This window comes from Phyllobates terribilis, unplaced genomic scaffold, assembly GCF_046119375.1.
Source record: "Phyllobates terribilis strain yellow unplaced genomic scaffold, ASM4611937v1 Scaffold_3__8_contigs__length_932513732, whole genome shotgun sequence".
Classification (NCBI taxonomy): domain Eukaryota; kingdom Metazoa; phylum Chordata; class Amphibia; order Anura; family Dendrobatidae; genus Phyllobates; species Phyllobates terribilis.
In genome coordinates, this window is record NW_027362763.1 from 654,099,677 (window position 1) to 654,119,646 (window position 19,970).

Below are 19,970 nucleotides of genomic sequence, written 5' to 3' on the forward strand. Positions count from 1 at the left end.
TCTCTATATACAGTGTATCCTCCTCTGTATAAAGTACATATATTTCTACATACAGTGTATCCCCCTCTCTATAATGTACATATACCTCTATATACAGTGTATCCCCCTCTCTATAATGTACACATACCTCTATATACAGTGTATCCCCTCTGTATAATGTACATATACCTCTATATACAGTGTATCCCCTCTGTATAATGTACATATATCTCTATATACAGTGTATCCCCTCTGTATAATGTACATATACCTCTATATACAGTGTATCCCCTCTGTATAATGTACATATATCTCTACATACAGTGTATCCCCCTCTGTATAATGTACATATATCTCTATATACAGTGTATCCCCCTCTCTATAATGTACATATACCTCTATATACAGTGTATCCCCCTCTGTATAATGTACATATACCTCTATATACAGTGTATCCCCTCTGTATAATGTACATATATCTCTATATACAGTGTATCCCCCTCTGTATAATGTACATATATTTCTACATACAGTGTATCCCCCTCTCTATAATGTACATATACCTCTATACACAGTATATCCCCCTCTGTATAATGTACATATATCTCTATATACAGTGTATCCCCCTCTGTATAATGTACATATACCTCTATATACAGTGTATCCCCCTCTGTATAATGTACATATATCTCTATATACAGTGTATCCTCCTCTGTATAAAGTACATATATTTCTACATACAGTGTATCCCCCTCTCTATAATGTACATATACCTCTATATACAGTGTATCCCCCTCTCTATAATGTACACATACCTCTATATACAGTGTATCCCCTCTGTATAATGTACATATACCTCTATATACAGTGTATCCCCTCTGTATAATGTACATATATCTCTATATACAGTGTATCCCCTCTGTATAATGTACATATACCTCTATATACAGTGTATCCCCTCTGTATAATGTACATATATCTCTACATACAGTGTATCCCCCTCTGTATAATGTACATATATCTCTATATACAGTGTATCCCCCTCTCTATAATGTACATATACCTCTATATACAGTGTATCCCCCTCTGTATAATGTACATATACCTCTATATACAGTGTATCCCCTCTGTATAATGTACATATATCTCTATATACAGTGTATCCCCCTCTGTATAATGTACATATATTTCTACATACAGTGTATCCCCCTCTGTATAATGTACATATATTTCTACATACAGTGTATCCCCCTCTGTATAATGTATATATATCTCTATATACAGTGTATCCCCTCTATAATGTACATATACCTCTATATACAGTGTATCCCCTCTATAATGTACATATATCTCTATATACAGTGTATCCCCCTCTGTATAATGTACATATTTTTCTACATACAGTGTATCCCCTCTCTATAATGTACATATACCTCTATACACAGTATATCCCCCTCTGTATAATGTACATATATCTGTATATACAGTGTATCCCCTCTCTATAATTTACATATATCTCTATATACAGTGTGTCCCCTCTATAATGTACATATACCTCTATATACAGTGTATCCCCCTCTGTATAATGTACATATACCTCTATATACAGTGTATCCCCTCTATAATGTACATATATCTCTATATACAGTGTATCCCCCTCTGTATAATGTACATATATTTCTACATACAGTGTATCCCCTCTCTATAATGTACATATACCTCTATACACAGTATATCCCCCTCTGTATAATGTACATATACCTCTAGTTACAGTGTATCCCCCTCTGTATAATGTACATATACCTCTATACACAGTATATCCCCCTCTGTATAATGTACATATACCTCTATATACAGTGTATCCCCTTGTATAATGTACATATACCTCTATATACTGCATATCACCCTGTATAATGTACATGTACCTCTATATACAGTGTATCCCTCTGTACAATGTACATATACCTCTATATACCGCTCATCCACCTGTATAATGTACATATACACATTGAATGCACAGTCATCGTTGAAAGTGTTGGCGCCCTTAAAATTGATCCAGAAAATGTAGTATTTCTCCCAGAACATTAGTACAATTAGGCTGTGTGCCCACTATGCGTTTTTAAGCGTTTCCGCAGTGGCAATTCCGCTGCAGAAACGCTTAAAAAACGCTTGGTAGAAGGTCTGCCATGTTCCCCAATGATAATCCGCATGTATTGTGCACATGCTGCAGAAATTTCCGCTGCGGATTATCATTGCGGAAAAAAACGCAGCACTACCAATTATTTTGCGGAAGCGCGGCGTTTTCGCCGCCATTGACTTGCATTGGAACGCATGGATTACGCACCACTACATGTGTACATGCAGAATCCATGCGTTTCAATGTGCGGATGGTACCCGGGTGTGGAGGACAGGAGACTCTCCTCCGGACCCGGGTACCATAGAACCTGTAAAAAAAAGAATAAAATAAATGTTATATTTACCTTCTGATGGTCCCCGCTGCGCTCGTCCTCCCATGCCGGCAGATCGCGGTGGACTGAAGGACCTGCGCTAACGTCATAGTCATGTGACGGTAGGTCCTTCAGTGCAGTGTACCGCGATCTGCCGGCAGCCAGGACGGAGCGAAGCAAGACTCCGGGGGCCATCAGAAGGTAAGTATAGATTTATTTTTTTATTTTTAACCATTTTTGAGGGTCACACTATATAAATCCATGCCGTATGCATGGATTTATATAGTGTGACCAAGTTGACAAGCACTTTCCAAGTGATGCTAAAATCTCTTGGAAAGCGCTTGTCAACCCGCATGCGGAAATGCATGAGAAGAACGCTTCACATCCGCATGTCCCTGGCAGGAAAAACGCATGTACAATCCGCAGGTACAATCCGCATGTACAATCCGCGTGCACAATCCGCATGCATTTTTTCTGCCAGGGGAGATTCAGAAACGCTCAGGAAAAATCCGGAGTATTTCTGCATCGTGGGCACATAGCCTTACACATGTTTTGTTGTACACGTGTTTATGTCCTTTGTGTGAATTGGAACAACACACAAAAAAAAGAAACAAAGTAAAAAAAAAAGTAGGCAAATTGGACATAGTTTCACACAAAACCCCCAAATAGGTCAGACACAATTGTTGGCACCTTTCCAAAATTGTGGGTAAAAAACTTTGTTTCCAGCATGTGATGCTCCTTCAAACTCACCTGTTGCAAGTAACAGGTGTGGGCAATATGAAAATCACACCTGAAACCAGATAAAAGGGGAAAAGTTGACACAATCTTTGCATTGTGTGTCTGTGTGCTTCACACTAAGCATGGAGAACAGAAAGAGGAGAAGAGAACTGTCTGAGGACTTGAGAACCAAAATTTCTGAAAAATATCAACAATCTGAAGGTCACAAGTCCATCTCCAGAGATGTTTATGTTCCTTTGTCCACGGCTGTACAACATAATCAAGAAGTTTACAACCCATGGCACTGTAGCTGATCTCCCTGGACGTGGACGGCAGAGAAAAATTGTGAAAGGTTACAACGCAGGATAGTCCGGATGGTGGATAAGCAGCCCCAATCAAGTTTCAAAGAAATTCCAGCTGTCCTGCAGGCTCAGGTGCATCAGTGTCAGCGCGAACTATCCGTCCACATGTGAATGAAATGAAACACTATGACAGGAGACCCAGGAGGACCCCATTGCCGACACAGATACATAAAAAAGCTTGACTGCAGTTTGCCAAAAATGTACGTCAGTAAGCCAAAATCCTTCTGGGAAGGCATCTTGTGGCCAGATGAGACCAAGATAGAGCTTTTTGGTAAAGCACATCATTTTACTGTTTACCGAAAACTTAATGAGGCCTACAAAGAAAATAACACAGTACCTACAGTCAGATATGGTGGAGGTTGAAAGATGTTTTGGGGTTGTTTGCTGCCTCTGGCACTGGGTGCCATGACTGTATGCAAGACATCATGAACTCTGAAGATTACCAAAGGATTTTGGGTCACAATGTAGTGCCCAGTATCAAAAAGCTGGGCTTGCGTCCTAGGTCATCGGTCTTCCAGCAGGACAATGACCCCAAACATACTTCAAAAAGCCACCAGAAATGGATGGAAACAAAGCTCTGGAGAGTCCTGAAGTGGCAGCAATGAGTCCGAATGTAAATCCCATTGATCACCTGGGGAGAGATCTTACAATTGCTGTTGGGAGAAGACGTCTTCACATATGAGAGACTTGGAGCAGATTGTAAGAAGAGTCCAAAATCCCAGCTGAGAGGAGTAAGAAGCTGATGGTTATAGGAAGCGACTGATCGCAGGGATTTATTCCAAAGGGCGCAACCAAATATTAAGGAGGGGGCAACAATTTTGTCCCGCCCATTTTGGGGGTTTTGTGTGAAATTATCTCCAATTTGCCTTTTTTTTTGTATTGTTCCAATTCACACAAAAGAAATAAACATAATAATAATCTTTTTATTTATATAACGCCAACATATTCCGCAGCGCTTTACCATTCAGACAATTTACAGACATTAATCGGTACTGTCCGCATTGGGGCTCACAGTCTACATGAATGATGTATAACATAACATGTGGAATTGCAATAATGTTCTGGGAGAAATACTTCATTTTCTGGATTCATTTTAAGGGTGCCAACACTTTTGGTCATAGCTGTAAGTCAACACTCCCCTGATAAAATGTCAGGTTTTTTGTGATGTAAATAAATCCTACCAAGAAGGATAATTTCAGGACTGTTTCCACCTATAGGCTGTGTGCCCACTATGCGTTTTTTAAGCAATTCCGCTGCAGAAACGCTTAAAAAACACTTGGTAGAAGGGCTGCCATGTTCCCCAATGATAATCCGCATGTGCTGTGTACATGCTTTGGAAATTTCCGCTGTGGATTATCATTGCGGAAAAAAACGCAGCACTACCAATTATTTTGCGGAAGCTCGGCGTTTTCGCCGCCATTGACTTGCATTGGAACGCATGGAATCCGCATCACTGGATCTGTACATGCAGAATCCATGCGTTTCAATGTGCGGATGGTACCCGGGTGTGGAGGACAGGAGACTCTCCTCCGGACCCGGGTACCATAGAACCTGTAAAAAAAAAATAAAAATAAAAAATAAATATATACTTACCTTCTGATGGCCCCCGGTGTCCTTGTCTTGGATTGCCGGCAGCTCGCGGTAGCCTAAAGGACCTTCTTCATCTGCTCCCGGCGGCGCCGCTCTTATCGGTCTGCAGCAGTCTGTGACCTGCCTTATCTCTGGTGTTTGCTGGGTCGATCCGGAGGTCTCTACTCAGTGTAGGTCTATGAGAGCCCGAGCGTGGCGCCTATAGACTTACCCTGAGAGCTTGTGACCGCTGCCTCAGCCTTCATGCCAGTCCGAAGTTCTGGTCGCAAGATGGCGGCGTGGGAGCGAAGCAGCGTCAGGAGCAAGTAAAGATGGCGGCTGTTAAGTATAATACTAGGGTCAGGGAACTTAGGTCAACAGCTCCCCACTCCAGTGCTGAAATAATAAAAAAAGCAACGCTGGAGTGGTGCTGTAAGAGACAAACAAATCTTTTCGAGTGGAAAAAGAAAAATGAAGAACTAACCTGATGTAGTTGCATAAATCTGCAAACCCTTCCACTAATAAGATGTGTATTATAATCACTATTAGGTGAATGATTATAGTAATATCTGTTATTTATGTTGCTTTACAGACGCTGTTTTACCTTCTGTTTTACCTTCTGTTTTACCTTCTGTTTTACCTTCTGTTTTACCTTCTGTTTTACCTTCTGTTTTACCTTCTGTTTTACCTCCTGTTTTACCTCCTGTTTTACCTCCTGGTTTACCTCCTGGTTTACCTCCTGGTTTACCTCCTGGTTTACCTTCTGTTTTACCTTCTGTTTTACCTCCTGTTTTACCTTCTGTTTTACCTTCTATCTGTGAATTCAGTCCGATCTCTTTGGTCTTTTATGTCTTGCACAGCGCTCCTCCGCCCTGACACGCTGGAGATGACCTGAGTCCATGTCCCCGGGGTCTTTCATCAGCTCCTGAGCGGCGACCTGTACCCTCTGTGAGTATAGCGCCCACTAGAGGCTTTATGTTAGTGGTCAGGGCTGGTTATAGTCCTGACCTGTGCTGCAGGGTATCAGTCGTCTGTGCAGGAATCCCATCCCCGGATGACGAGCTGATCTCCGGGGTCTTTGCTGCCAAGTGGCCCCACATTTTATTTGCATAAGATTTAAAGCATTTATGTGCAAACTATTTTTATCAAGGGACCTCTGAACCAGTTATGTCTGTCATATATCTGATAGATGCAGAACCCACCACTCGGACCCCGCAACAATTTCCAGAGGGTCCCTGACTCCGGTCCCACCTATGGCAGCTGACTGTGAATGTGGAGGTGACTGTGCATGGCCTGCTTAGGAATTAGCAGAGCTAGCAGTTTTTGTTGTTTGTGTCACTTCCATGTGTGGCCCCCTCTACATTTATCCTCCTCTTGGACCCTCGATCAGGAGGTAGGTGCTTGTCTTAGGGGTGGGATCCGCACCTATCAGATAGATCTAGTATATCCTGTTTATATGCCATTAATGTCTGCGCTGGCAATGATAAAGCTGATCATCCTGTTCACTGTTCTATCACTGCTACCTGCACAGGTCCAGAGTCGCTGATCATAGTTCTTGTGTGTACTTATAGCCAAGGATTTTGCTTGTCTGTCTTTAGAATTAAGAATGAAGCGACGCGCGGAGCGAGAGCTCCAGAGCAGCACTCAAAACCGGCAGAAAAAACGTATTGAAGAGCTGGGCCTCAACCTGAGCTCGACCTCTGATGATGACACTCAGTACAGCAATCATGGCACCCAAGGTAAGCCAGCCGCTGTGAGGGATGTGACGGTGCGATATCCCGGTAAGTGCCCCTGTGACCTCTCACCTGACAGATTACACGTGTCATACGGGGAAACACTACTGGTATCTGAGTCTTGCTGCAGCCCCTGTGACCCTGGACAGGACATTCTTTACCCCCTGCCCGGGTACAGGACATTCTTTACCCCTCTGCCCCTGTATGGAACATTCTTTACCCCCTGCCCCTGTATGGAACATTCTTTACTCCCTGCCCCTGTATGGAACATTCTTTACCCCCTGCCCGGGTACGGGACATTCTTTACCCCCTGCCCCTATATGGGACATTCTTTACCCCCTGCCCGGGTACGGGACCTTCTTTACTCCCTGCCCCTGTATGGGACATTCTTTACCCCCTGCCCGGGTACGGGACATTCTTTACCCCCTGCCCCTATATGAGACATTCTTTACCCCCTGCCCGGGTACGGGACCTTCTTTACTCCCTGCCCCTGTATGGGACCTTCTTTACCCCCTGTCCCTGTATGGGACCTTCTTTAACCCCTGCCCCTGTATGGGACATTCTTTACCCCCTGCCCCTGTATGGGACATTCTTTACCCCCTGCCCCTGTATGGAACATTCTTTACCCCCTGCCCCTGTATGGGACATTCTTTACCCCCTGCCCCTGTATGGGACATTCTTTACCCCCTGCCCCTGTATGAGACATTCTTTACCCCCTGCCCCTGTATGAGACATTCTTTACCCCCTGCCCCTGTATGAGACATTCTTTACCCCCTGCCCCTGTATGGGACATTCTTTACCCCCTGCCCCTGTATGAGACATTCTTTACCCCCTGCCCCTGTATGAGACATTCTTTACCCCCTGCCCCTGTATGAGACATTCTTTACCCCCTGCCCCTGTACGGGACATTCTTTACCCCCTGCCCGGGTACGGGACATTCTTTACCCCCTGCCCCTGTATGAGACATTCTTTACCCCCTGCCCCTGTATGGGACCTTCTTTACCCCCTGCCCCTGTATGGGACATTCTTTACCCCCTGCCCGGGTACGGGACATTCTTTACCCCCTGCCCCTGTATGAGACATTCTTTACCCCCTGCCCCTGTATGGGACATTCTTTACCCCCTGCCCCTGTATGGGACATTCTTTACCCCCTGCCCCTGTATGGGACCTTCTTTACCCCCTGCCCCTGTATGAGACATTCTTTACCCCCTGCCCCTGTATGGGACATTCTTTACCCCCTGCCCCTGTATGGGACATTCTTTACCCCCTGCCCCTGTATGGGACCTTCTTTACCCCCTGCCCCTGTATGAGACATTCTTTACCCCCTGCCCCTGTATGGGACATTCTTTACCCCCTGCCCCTGTATGAGACATTCTTTACCCCCTGTCCTTGTATGAGACATTCTTTACCCCCTGCCCCTGTATGGGACATTCTTTACCCCCTGCCCCTGTATGGGACATTCTTTACCCCCTGCCCGGGTACGGGACATTCTTTACCCCCTGCCCCTGTATGGGACATTCTTTACCCCCTGCCCCTGTATGGGACATTCTTTACCCCCTGCCCCTGTATGGGACATTCTTTACCCCCTGCCCGGGTACGGGACATTCTTTACCCCCTGCCCCTGTATGGGACATTCTTTACCCCCTGCCCCTGTATGGAACATTCTTTACCCCCTGCCCCTGTATGAGACATTCTTTACCCCCTGCCCCTGTATGGGACATTCTTTACCCCCTGCCCCTGTATGGGACATTCTTTACCCCCTGCCCCTGTATGGGACATTCTTTACCCCCTGCCCCTGTATGGGACATTCTTTACCCCCTGCCCCTGTATGGGACATTCTTTACCCCCTGCCCCTGTATGGGACATTCTTTACCCCCTGCCCCTGTATGGGACATTCTTTACCCCCTGCCCCTGTATGGGACATTCTTTACCCCCTGCCCCTGTATGGGACATTCTTTACCCCCTGCCCCTGTATGGGACCTTCTTTACCCCCTGTCCCTGTATGGGACCTTCTTTACCCCCTGCCCCTGTATGGGACCTTCTTTACCCCCTGCCCCTGTATGGGACCTTCTTTACCCCCTGTCCCTGTATGGGACCTTCTTTACCCCCTGCCCCTGTATGGGACCTTCTTTACCCCCTGTCCCTGTATGGGACATTCTTTAACCCCTGCCCCTGTATGGGACATTCTTTACCCCCTGCCCCTGTATGGGACATTCTTTACCCCCTGCCCCTGTATGGGAAATTCTTTACCCCCTGCCCCTGTATGGGACATTCTTTACCCCCTGCCCCTGTATGAGACATTCTTTACCCCCTGACCCTGTATGGGACATTCTTTACCCCCTGCCCCTGTATGAGACATTCTTTACCCCCTGCCCCTGTATGGGACATTCTTTACCCCCTGCCCCTGTATGGGAAATTCTTTACCCCCTGCCCCTGTATGGGACATTCTTTACCCCCTGCCCCTGTATGAGACATTCTTTACCCCCTGCCCCTGTATGGGACATTCTTTACCCCCTGACCCTGTATGGGACATTCTTTACCCCCTGCCCCTGTATGGGACATTCTTTACCCCCTGCCCCTGTATGGGACATTCTTTACCCCCTGCCCCTGTATGGGACATTTTTTACCCCCTGCCCCTGTATGGGACATTCTTTACCCCCTGCCCGGGTACGGGACATTCTTTACCCCTGCCCCTGTATGGGACCTTCTTTACCCCCTGCCCCTGTATGGGACCTTCTTTACCCCCTGCCTGGGTACGGGACATTCTTTAGCCGCTGCCCCTGTATGGAACATTCTTTACCCCCTGCCCCTGTATGGGACATTCTTTACCCCCTGCCCCTGTATGGGACCTTCTTTACCCCCTGCCCCTGTATGGGACCTTCTTTACCCCCTGCCCCTGTATGGGACCTTCTTTACCCCCTGCCCCTGTATGGGACATTCTTTACCCCCTGCCCCTGTATGGAACATTCTTTACCCCCTGCCCCTGTATGGAACATTCTTTACCCCCTGCCCCTGTATGGGACCTTCTTTACCCCCTGCCCCTGTATGGGACATTCTTTACCCCCTGCCCCTGTATGGGATATTCTTTACCCCCTGCCCCTGTATGGAACATTCTTTACCCCCTGCCCCTGTATGGGACATTCTTTACCCCCTGCCCGGGTGCCGGACATTCTTTACCCCCTGTCCCTACACTGGACATTCTTTACCCCCTGCCCGGGTACTGGACATTCTTTACTCCCTGCCCCTGTATGGGACATTTACCCCTTGTCCGGGTTCGGGACATTCTTTACCCCCTGCCCGGGTACGGGACATTCTTTACCCCCTGCCCCTGTATGAGACATTCTTTACCCCCTGCCCCTGTATGGGACCTTCTTTACCCCCTGCCCGGGTGCCGGACATTCTTTACCCCCTGCCCCTGTATGGGACATTCTTTACCCCCTGCCCCTGTATGGGACATTCTTTACCCCCTGCCCCCTGTATGAGACATTCTTTACCCCCTGCCCAGGTACGGGACATTCTTTACCCCCTGCCCCTGTATGGGACATTCTTTACCCCCTGCCCCTGTATGGGACATTCTTTACCCCCTGCCCGGGTGCCGGACATTCTTTACCCCCTGCCCCTGTATGAGACATTCTTTACCCCCTGCCCCTGTATGGGACATTCTTTACCCCCTGCCCCTGTATGGGACATTCTTTACCCCCTGCCCGGGTACTGGACATTCTTTACCCCCTGCCCCTGTATGGGACATTCTTTACCCCCTGCCCCTGTATGGGACATTCTTTACCCCCTGCCCGGGTGCCGGACATTCTTTACCCCCTGCCCGGGTACCGGACATTCTTTACCCCCTGCCCGGGTACTGGACATTCTTTACCCCCTGCCCCTGTATGGGACATTCTTTACCCCCTGCCCGGGTACTGGACATTCTTTACCCCCTGCCCCTGTATGGGACATTCTTTACCCCCTGCCCGGGTACTGGACATTCTTTACCCCCTGCCCCTGTATGAGACCTTCTTTACCCCCTGCCCGGGTACCGGACATTCTTTACCCCCTGCCCCTGTATGAGACATTCTTTACCCCCTGCCCCTGTATGGGACATTCTTTACCCCCTGCCCCTGTATGGGACATTCTTTACCCCCTGCCCCTGTACGGGACATTCTTTACCCCCTGCCCCTGTACGGGACATTCTTTACCCCCTGCCCCTGTATGGGACATTCTTTACCCCCTGCCCGGGTGCCGGACATTCTTTACCCCCTGCCCGGGTACCGGACATTCTTTACCCCCTGCCCCTGTATGGGACATTCTTTACCCCCTGCCCGGGTACTGGACATTCTTTACCCCCTGCCCCTGTATGGGACATTCTTTACCCCCTGCCCGGGTACTGGACATTCTTTACCCCCTGCCCCTGTATGAGACCTTCTTTACCCCCTGCCCGGGTACCGGACATTCTTTACCCCCTGCCCCTGTATGAGACATTCTTTACCCCCTGCCCCTGTATGGGACATTCTTTACCCCCTGCCCCTGTATGGGACATTCTTTACCCCCTGCCCCTGTATGGGACATTCTTTACCCCCTGCCCCTGTATGGGACATTCTTTACCCCCTGCCCGGGTACGGGACATTCTTTACCCCCTGCCCGGGTACGGGACATTCTTTACCCCCTGCCCGGGTACGGGACATTCTTTACCCCCTGCCCCTGTATGGGACCTTCTTTACCCCCTGCCCGGGTACGGGACATTCTTTACCCCCTGCCCCTGTACGGGACATTCTTTACCCCCTGCCCCTGTATGGGACCTTCTTTACCCCCTGCCCGGGTACGGGACATTCTTTACCCCCTGCCCCTGTATGGGACATTCTTTACCCCCTGCCCGGGTGCCGGACATTCTTTACCCCCTGCCCCTGTATGGGACATTCTTTACCCCCTGCCCGGGTGCCGGACATTCTTTACCCCCTGCCCCTGCACTCTGGGCACCAGCATGAGTGAGCTGTTTCCTCCAGGTTCTGTACTCTGCTTTACCCGGACAGTGACAGGTCCTTTCGGTGACCGACTGGACTCACCAGCAATACCGGGGAATCCTGACAGTGTGCCCCCCACACGCTGTCAGGATTTAGCAGTCACAGAATATCTACAGACTTTTATCAGAAGACCAGACAACCCTTCTAGCCTCCCTGACAAACCACTTGATATTGTCTCTTAATTATATAATAAATAATTGAAGAAAACAATATAAAGTTCGCCAGCGCTCATGGGGCATCACCGTATAGGAAAACTGCAGAGAAATGGCAAAATCAGAACTGCTCCCCTTATGATGCCATGTTAAGGGCATGACAACCATAGGGAGGTGCCAATATGGAAATGGGGATGGTGCAGCCTATGTCCCATGCAATAACCACCTCACGTGACATGTCAGGAGACCTACATCATGGGGACCTGTAGTCAGTCCGTACATCGCGGTCTGTACACGCATCATGAGGCATGGACATGTGAATGAAGCCTAAAAGGACATTCAAGAGTTAAATAACTGAAGAATGACGGCTCTTGTTTTGTATCACCTGGTCAGGTAGATTCACTGATCCGCAGGTTTGGGGGAGCCACAAAGACCAGAGGTGTTGAAGCAGGGGACTTGCTAAGACCTTATGGGACATGCTGTGGCCCAGCTTTCCCAGCATCACTGGACAGTAGCCCAGCATCACTGAGCTGTGGCCCAGCTTTCCCAGCATCACTGGACAGTAGCCCAGCATCACTGAGCTGTGGCCCAGCTTTCCCAGCATCACTGGACAGTAGCCCAGCATCACTGAGCTGTGGCCCAGCTTTCCCAGCATCACTAGACAGTAGCCCAGCATCACTGAGCTGTGGCCCAGCTTTCCCAGCATCACTAGACAGTAGCCCAGCATCACTGAGCTGTGGCCCAGCTTTCCCAGCATCACTAGACAGTAGCCCAGCATCACTGAGCTGTAGCCCAGCATCACTGAGCTGTGGCCCAGCTTTCCCAGCATCACTTGACAGTAGCCCAGCATCACTGAGCTGTGGCCCAGCTTTCCCAGCATCACTGAGCTGTGGCCCAGCATCACTAGACAGTAGCCCAGCATCACTGAGCTGTGGCCCAGCATCACTAGACAGTAGCCCAGCATCACTGAGCTGTGGCCCAGCTTTCCCGGTATCACTGAGCTGTGATTGCAGTGAGCCGAGTAGTGGGAAATCTGGGTTGAAGCATCGTAGTCTGGTGTGTCCTGTTGTGATCATAGCGGCTTCAGAATTTGTATAGAGGTTTTAACATTATACTGAACTGTTGCCCTTTACCTCAGGGGACTCCTTCACCTCGGGGGGGGGGGGCTCCTTCACTTAGGAGGACTCCTTCACCTTGGGGGGCTCCTTCACCTCGGGGGGGGACTCCTTCACTTAGGAGGACTCCTTCACCTTGGGGGGCTCCTGCACATACAGAGAGCTCCAGAGGCCCAGGACAGTGCATTAGATTAGCAATGCAGGAGCTGCGGTGGTGGCGGTGTACTGCTGTGAGGGTCCAGCCCTGATGTTGGCCATACTGTACCTTCTTTCACTCACACCCCAGAGCTTCGATATCTGATACCTGGCGATCACAGATCCTAGGCCGGGCCCAAGTATAATGTATATGTCGCACATAGTATAGCCAAGGTAAAGATGAAAAGTAAAGAGAAAGGAAACAGCAACATCTACTGGAGAATACAATAATAGTGGAGTGAGGAGAAGGTAAAGGAAACCTGAAGGACAGATCTAGAGTCTGCAGAAAGCAGCACCATGAAAGCTGCCGACCTATAGATCACCTGGAGCCCGAGAACCTCGCGCCCCGACGCCACAGAAGTTCATCATCAAATCATAACTGACCTCAGGGACTTGTCACAAGAGATTCTTCCTATAAATGTTAATTTTTCCTTTTTTCTCTTCAGAGTCTTCCACGAGTGGCTCCGACAGCGACACTGATGAGAAGAGACCGGTATTCGGCTCCGGGGGTAAAGAGAGTGCCTCAGACCCACTGGTGGAGGGAACGTCTTCTCGATACGCCATGTTTAACAGCGTCTCGCAGAAGCTCATGGTAACTATCGATTTACAGAAATGTTTCTTGGCAACGAATCTTCTCAGGGTCTGTTTCTTACAGACCGAGGGGAGATACCTTACCGATGTGTGATAGACTGCGTCTGGGTGTCCGCCTCCGGTAGGCGAATACATCCAAAAATGATGCACGATCACTCTGCCGGCAACATTGTAGCTCATGGCCCCGTCGGCGCATACGTCCGAATCTTGGTTTGTGGGGGGGGGGGGGGGGTGTGTGTTTGGACGTAAGCGCTGACGGGACCAACGAAAGTGGGCAAAAAAACGCTAAAATTTGCAGGTGTTATTAACACTTTTATTTGTTTACAGCTTGTAGGCCTGGAGACCCGACTACCCCTGCTGTAAACGCATCGGTGGCCAAACATTTGCAGTGCTTACAAGCTCTTCCCTGTCGATCTTGTAAGTTCTGCTGTAGCGCACTGTTATCTTCTAACCCCGACTAGCTTTCAGCAGCGCAGTGCTTACAAGCTAGACCGAGTAGTGGTGGTCGGTCTCCTAGGTAACAAGTTATAAACAGTAGAAAAAAAAAAATGTTAATATCGAATTTGGAAAGTCCGGCGATGGTTTGTGTAAGACGGCTGCCTCTTGTCCTAGACACGTCTTGAGCCGCATTAAACAACATGCCTCCGCGTAGAGACTGACTGCCAGGAAGATTTGACAGAGGGACCTGTCTTATGTATGGTGGGGCTCTGACTGCACCACTCGTCACTGTCATGGTGACAGACGCCCTCTGACAACTCTCTGGTTCTGGGGTGTCACCGATTCTTCTTTCTTCTATCAGGCAAAGATGGGTTTTCGTGAGGGTGAAGGTCTGGGAAAATTTGGACAAGGGCGAAAAGAGATCGTGGAGGCCTCGAAGCAGAAGGGCCGCAGGGGTCTTGGTCTGATCCTGAAGGGGTTTGAGAAGGAGCTGAACATAGACTGGAGGGACATGCCTGAGGTAAGCAAGGAGGAGGAGGACACACATGAACGCTGAGCCACGGGAGGAGGAGGAGGAGGACACACATGAACGCTGAGCCATGGGAGTAGGAGGAGGACACGCATGAACGCTGAGCCATGGGAGGAGGAGGACACGCATGAACGCTGAGCCATGGGAGGAGGAGGACACGCATGAACGCTGAGCCATGGGAGGAGGAGGAGGACACACATGAACGCTGAGCCACGGGGAGACCCAACCTTGCTCTCTGATATTGCAGGCCACCGCTTATGAAGAAGTGGACTGGTTCCCAGAGTGCAGCACTGAGATCCCGGACGCTGACGAGCTGTCCGACTGGATGACCGTGGGCAAGGTAATAAGTGCGGTACAGAAGTCTTATCGAATGTGCACATTGTAGATTCAGACTGATGGCAGCAAAGCCACGAAGGAAGGAACAGATGTAGATACAAGGGGTAAAAACACGTGACATAATCAGAATGTGTGTAACACCTTGGATTTTTCATAATACCCCCCCTTTTTTTTTTTACTGATTACAGCTTTACACCCCCCTCAGCGTTCTCTCTGCAACTTTATCAATGACTTATCATGGCAGCCATGGGTGCCCGCAGAAGGCCATCATGGGTGCCCGCAGAAGACCATCATGGGTGCCCGCAGAAGGCCATCATGGGTGCCCGCAGAAGGCCATCATGGGTGGCGGCAGAAGGCCATCATGGGTGCCCGCAGAAGGCCATCATGGGTGCCCGCAGAAGGCCATCATGGGTGGCGGCAGAAGGCCATCATGGGTGGCGGCAGAAGGCCATCATGGGTGCCGGCAGAAGGCCATCATGGGTGCCGGCAGAAGGCCATCATGGGTGCCGGCAGAAGGCCATCATTTGCTGCCATAGGGCTTCACAGGAAAATGTCAGTTACACTAGATACTGCGATATAAAGCAGAATAAAGCGATCACAGGTTCAAATCTGCTAAAGAGACTAAAAAAATAAAGAAAATGAAGAAAACAAATAATCAAAAAGTATAAAGTTTTACATTAAAGTATAAAAATGAAACGCCAGGATCGCTGATCTTTGTTCGCTGCACTTCCTACAAAAAAATGCAATAAAAAGCGATCAAAACATCATATGTTACCCCACAATATTATCAATAAAAACTTACAGGTAGGCGCTCAATAAAAAAGAAAAATAAAAAGTTTAGAGGTTTTCAGAAAGCAATGAAAAAACAATTTCTTGTTTTTTTTTTTTTTTTTTTTTTTTTTTATACAAAGCTCACTTTTTTTTTTTTTAGCCAATAAATCATAAATAGAAACCTAATAAGTTTAGGTATCGCCCGTAATCCTACAGACCCGGAGAATCATGTTTTTTCTGGTCATTTTTAGTGCACCATGAACGGTTGTGAAAACGAAACCCAAAAAGTTACGGCAGAATTGCTTCTTTTTTTTTTTCACCTTTTCACCCCACTTGGATTTATATTTCTCAGTGCAACGTGTGGGAAAAAAAAATGGTGCCATTTAAAACTACAACTCCATTCCACAGAAAGTGGGTAAGAAGTGATGCGACAGGTGTGAATGGAGCCAACATGAACGCGATAGCGATCTCCCCTGTGAACTACCTACAGTTTTTTTTAGGGTGACTCTGAATTTAAGGGTGCTGGTGATCCAAAATACATTATTAAGGAATGTAGTAAGTGACGCTCTCCCAGGTCAGTGACTTAACGCTTTTTACCGCCATCTTGTGTTTCAGAGGAAGGAGATCATCGACGACGAGACGGAGTTCTGCCGAGAGCCCCTTCTCAGAAGTCTCCTGGAGTGCAAGGTCTGAACCCTCCCGTGTCACCAGACTTCTGCCCCTCCCGTGTCGCCAGACTTCTGCCCCTCCCGTGTCGCCAAACTTCTGCCCCTCCCGTGTCGCCAGACTTCTGCCCCTCCCGTGTCGCCAGACTTCTGCCCCTCCCGTGTCGCCAGACTTCTGCCCCTCCCGTGTCGCCAGACTTCTGCCCCTCCCGTGTCGCCAGACTTCTGCCCCTCCCGTGTCGCCAGACTTCTGCCCCTCCCGTGTCGCCAGACTTCTGCCCCTCCCGTGTCGCCAGACTTCTGCCCCTCCCGTGTCGCCAGACTTCTGCCCCTCCCGTGTCGCCAGACTTCTGCCCCTCCCGTGTCGCCTGACTTCTGCCCCTCCCGTGTCGCCTGACTTCTGCCCCTCCCGTGTCGCCTGACTTCTGCCCCTCCCGCGTCGCCTGACTTCTGCCCCTCCCGTGTCGCCTGACTTCTGCCCCTCCCGCGTCGCCTGACTTCTGCCCCTCCCGCGTCGCCTGACTTCTGCCCCTCCCGCGTCACCTGACTTCTGCCCCTCCCGCGTCGCCTGACTTCTGCCCCTCCCGTGTCGCAATGACTTCTGCCCCTCCCGTGTCGCCTGACTTCTGCCCCTCCCGCGTCGCCTGACTTCTGCCCCTCCCGTGTCGCCTGACTTCTGCCCCTTCCGTGCCGCCTGACTTCTGCTCCTCCCGAGTCACCTGACTTCTGCTCCTTTCCCTGTAGAGTGCGTTTGATGAGTTGGAAGGTGAAGAGATGAGAAGAGCCAGGACGCGTTCCAACCCGTATGAGATGATCCGGGGGGTCTTCTTCCTGAACAGGTCAGCGCTGTGGGGGTTTTCCCTTCTAGACCTCTATGGTCAAAATGTGGTTCATGTCGTCATTTTCCGAGGCTCATAACGTTTTTATTTTCCTGCGGATGGCGCTGTGTGACGGCTTGGTTTTGGCGTGGTGATCTCTATCAGAAGCAGGTGATGGCCGGAGTGAAGTCCGTACACCGGCCCCTGTCCATCTGGCCACGTCATTGAGCAGGAATGGGTTAATAGCACAGGCTGATTAGAGAGTTCTGTCTGACAGGTTACTAAGGTTACATTGTAGCAACCTCATCATATCTCAGGTTGCCAGGCAACGAGTCCATCTTGGAACCAAAGACAGATACGTCTCCCAGTGCTGTCTCTGCTGTCTCTGTCTCTGCTGTCTCTGTCTCTGTTGTCTCTGCTGTCTCTGCTGTCTCTGTTGTCTCTGCTGTCTCTGTTGTCTCTGTTGTCTGCTGTTGCTTTAACCATATTTAATAAAAATAAATTGTCGGAGGAGGAGGAGGAGGAGGACGTCTATAACAACGGCTGACCGCATGGAGCGATGCCTGCCATCACTGTATATAATGGTTTCCTGCCATTGAGGTTAATATTTCTCATGATCTCTTCTACAGGGCAGCAATGAAGATGGCGAATATCGACCACGTGTTTGATTACATGTTTACTAACCCCAAGGACTCTCAGGGGGTGAGGATTTACCTTCATTTTTATAGCTAACTCCACCAGCAGAATAGTGAGTGCAGCTGTGGAGTATAATACAGGATGTAACTCAGGATCAGTAATGTAATGTATGTACACAGTGACTGCACCAGCAGAATAGTGAGTGCAGCTCTGGAGTATAATACAGGAGGTAACTCAGGATCAGTAATGTAATGTATGTACACAGTGACTGCACCAGCAGAATAGTGAGTGCAGCTCTGGAGTATAATACAGGATGTAACTCAGGATCAGTAATGTAATGTATGTACACAGTGACTGCACCAGCAGAATAGTGAGTGCAGCTGTGGAGTATAATACAGGATGTAACTCAGGATCAGTAATGTAATGTATGTACACAGTGACTGCACCAGCAGAATAGTGAGTGCAGCTCTGGAGTATAATACTGGAGGTAACTCAGGATCAGTAATGTAATGTATGTACACAGTGACTGCACCAGCAGAATAGTGAGTGCAGCTCTGGAGTATAATACAGGATGTAACTCAGGATCAATAATGTAATGTATGTACACAGTGACTGCACCAGCAGAATAGTGAGTGCAGCTCTGGAGTATAATACAGGATGTAACTCAGGATCAGTAATGTAATGTATGTACACAGTGACTGCACCAGCAGAATAGTGAGTGCAGCTGTGGAGTATAATACAGGATGTAACTCAGGATCAGTAATGTAATGTATGTACACAGTGACTGCACCAGCAGAATAGTGAGTGCAGCTCTGGAGTATAATACAGGAGGTAACTCAGGATCAGTAATGTAATGTATGTACACAGTGACTGCACCAGCAGAATAGTGAGTGCAGCTCTGCAGTATAATACAGGAGGTAACTCAGGATCAGTAATGTAATGCATGTACACAGTGACTGCACCAGCAGAATAGAGAGTGCAGCTCTTGGGTATAATACAGGAGGTAACTCAGGATCAGTAATGTAATGTATGTACACAGTGACTGCACCAGCAGAATAGTGAGTGCAGCTCTGGAGTATAATACAGGAGGTAACTCAGGATCAGTAATGTATGTACACAGTGACTGCACCAGCAGAATAGTGAGTGCAGCTCTGGAGTATAATACAGGATGTAACTCAGGATCAGTAATGTAATGTATGTACACAGTGACTGCACCAGCAGAATAGTGAGTGCAGCTCTGGAGTATAATACAGGAGGTAACTCAGGATCAGTAATGTAATGTATGTACACAGTGACTGCACCAGCAGAATAGTGAGTGCAGCTCTGGAGTATAATACAGGATGTAACTCAGGATCAGTAATGTAATGTATGTACATAGTGACTCCACCAGTAGAATAGTGAGTGCAGCTCTGGAGTATAATACAGGAGGTAACTCAGGATCAGTAATGTAATGTATGTACACAGTGACTGCACCAGCAGAATAGTGAGTGCTGCTCTGGAGTATAATACAGGATGTAACTCAGGATCAGTAATGTAATGTATGTACACAGTGACTGCACCAGCAGAATAGTGAGTGCAGCTCTGGAGTATAATACAGGATGTAACTCAGGATCAGTAATGTAATGTATGTACACAGTGACTGCACCAGCAGAATAGTGAGTGCAGCTCTGGAGTATAATACAGGATGTAACTCAGGATCAGTAATGTAATGTATGTACACAGTGACTGCACCAGCAGAATAGTGAGTGCAGCTCTGGGGTATAATACAGGATGTAACTCAGGATCAGTAATGTAATCTATGTACACAGTGACTGCACCAGCAGAATAGTGAGTGCAGCTCTGGAGTATAATACAGGATGTAACTCAGGATCAGTAATGTAATGTATGTACACAGTCACTGCACCA

The 19,970-nt window shown here is 48.4% G+C and overlaps 1 protein-coding gene across 1 annotated transcript in view; it reads left to right on the plus strand.

The window, feature by feature from the left end:
• The window catches only part of CMTR1 (cap methyltransferase 1), a 65,412-nt gene that overhangs the window by 1,251 nt on the left and 44,191 nt on the right, over positions 1-19,970 (plus strand). Inside the window, exons 2-9 of the mRNA XM_073671687.1 lie at positions 5,935-6,022; positions 6,673-6,813; positions 13,728-13,873; positions 14,672-14,830; positions 15,087-15,179; positions 16,562-16,633; positions 17,356-17,450; positions 18,059-18,131. Of these exons, the coding sequence (XP_073527788.1) occupies positions 6,681-6,813; positions 13,728-13,873; positions 14,672-14,830; positions 15,087-15,179; positions 16,562-16,633; positions 17,356-17,450; positions 18,059-18,131 (771 nt within the window). The 5' untranslated portion in view covers positions 5,935-6,022; positions 6,673-6,680. The remainder of the gene's footprint in view (positions 1-5,934; positions 6,023-6,672; positions 6,814-13,727; positions 13,874-14,671; positions 14,831-15,086; positions 15,180-16,561; positions 16,634-17,355; positions 17,451-18,058; positions 18,132-19,970) is intronic.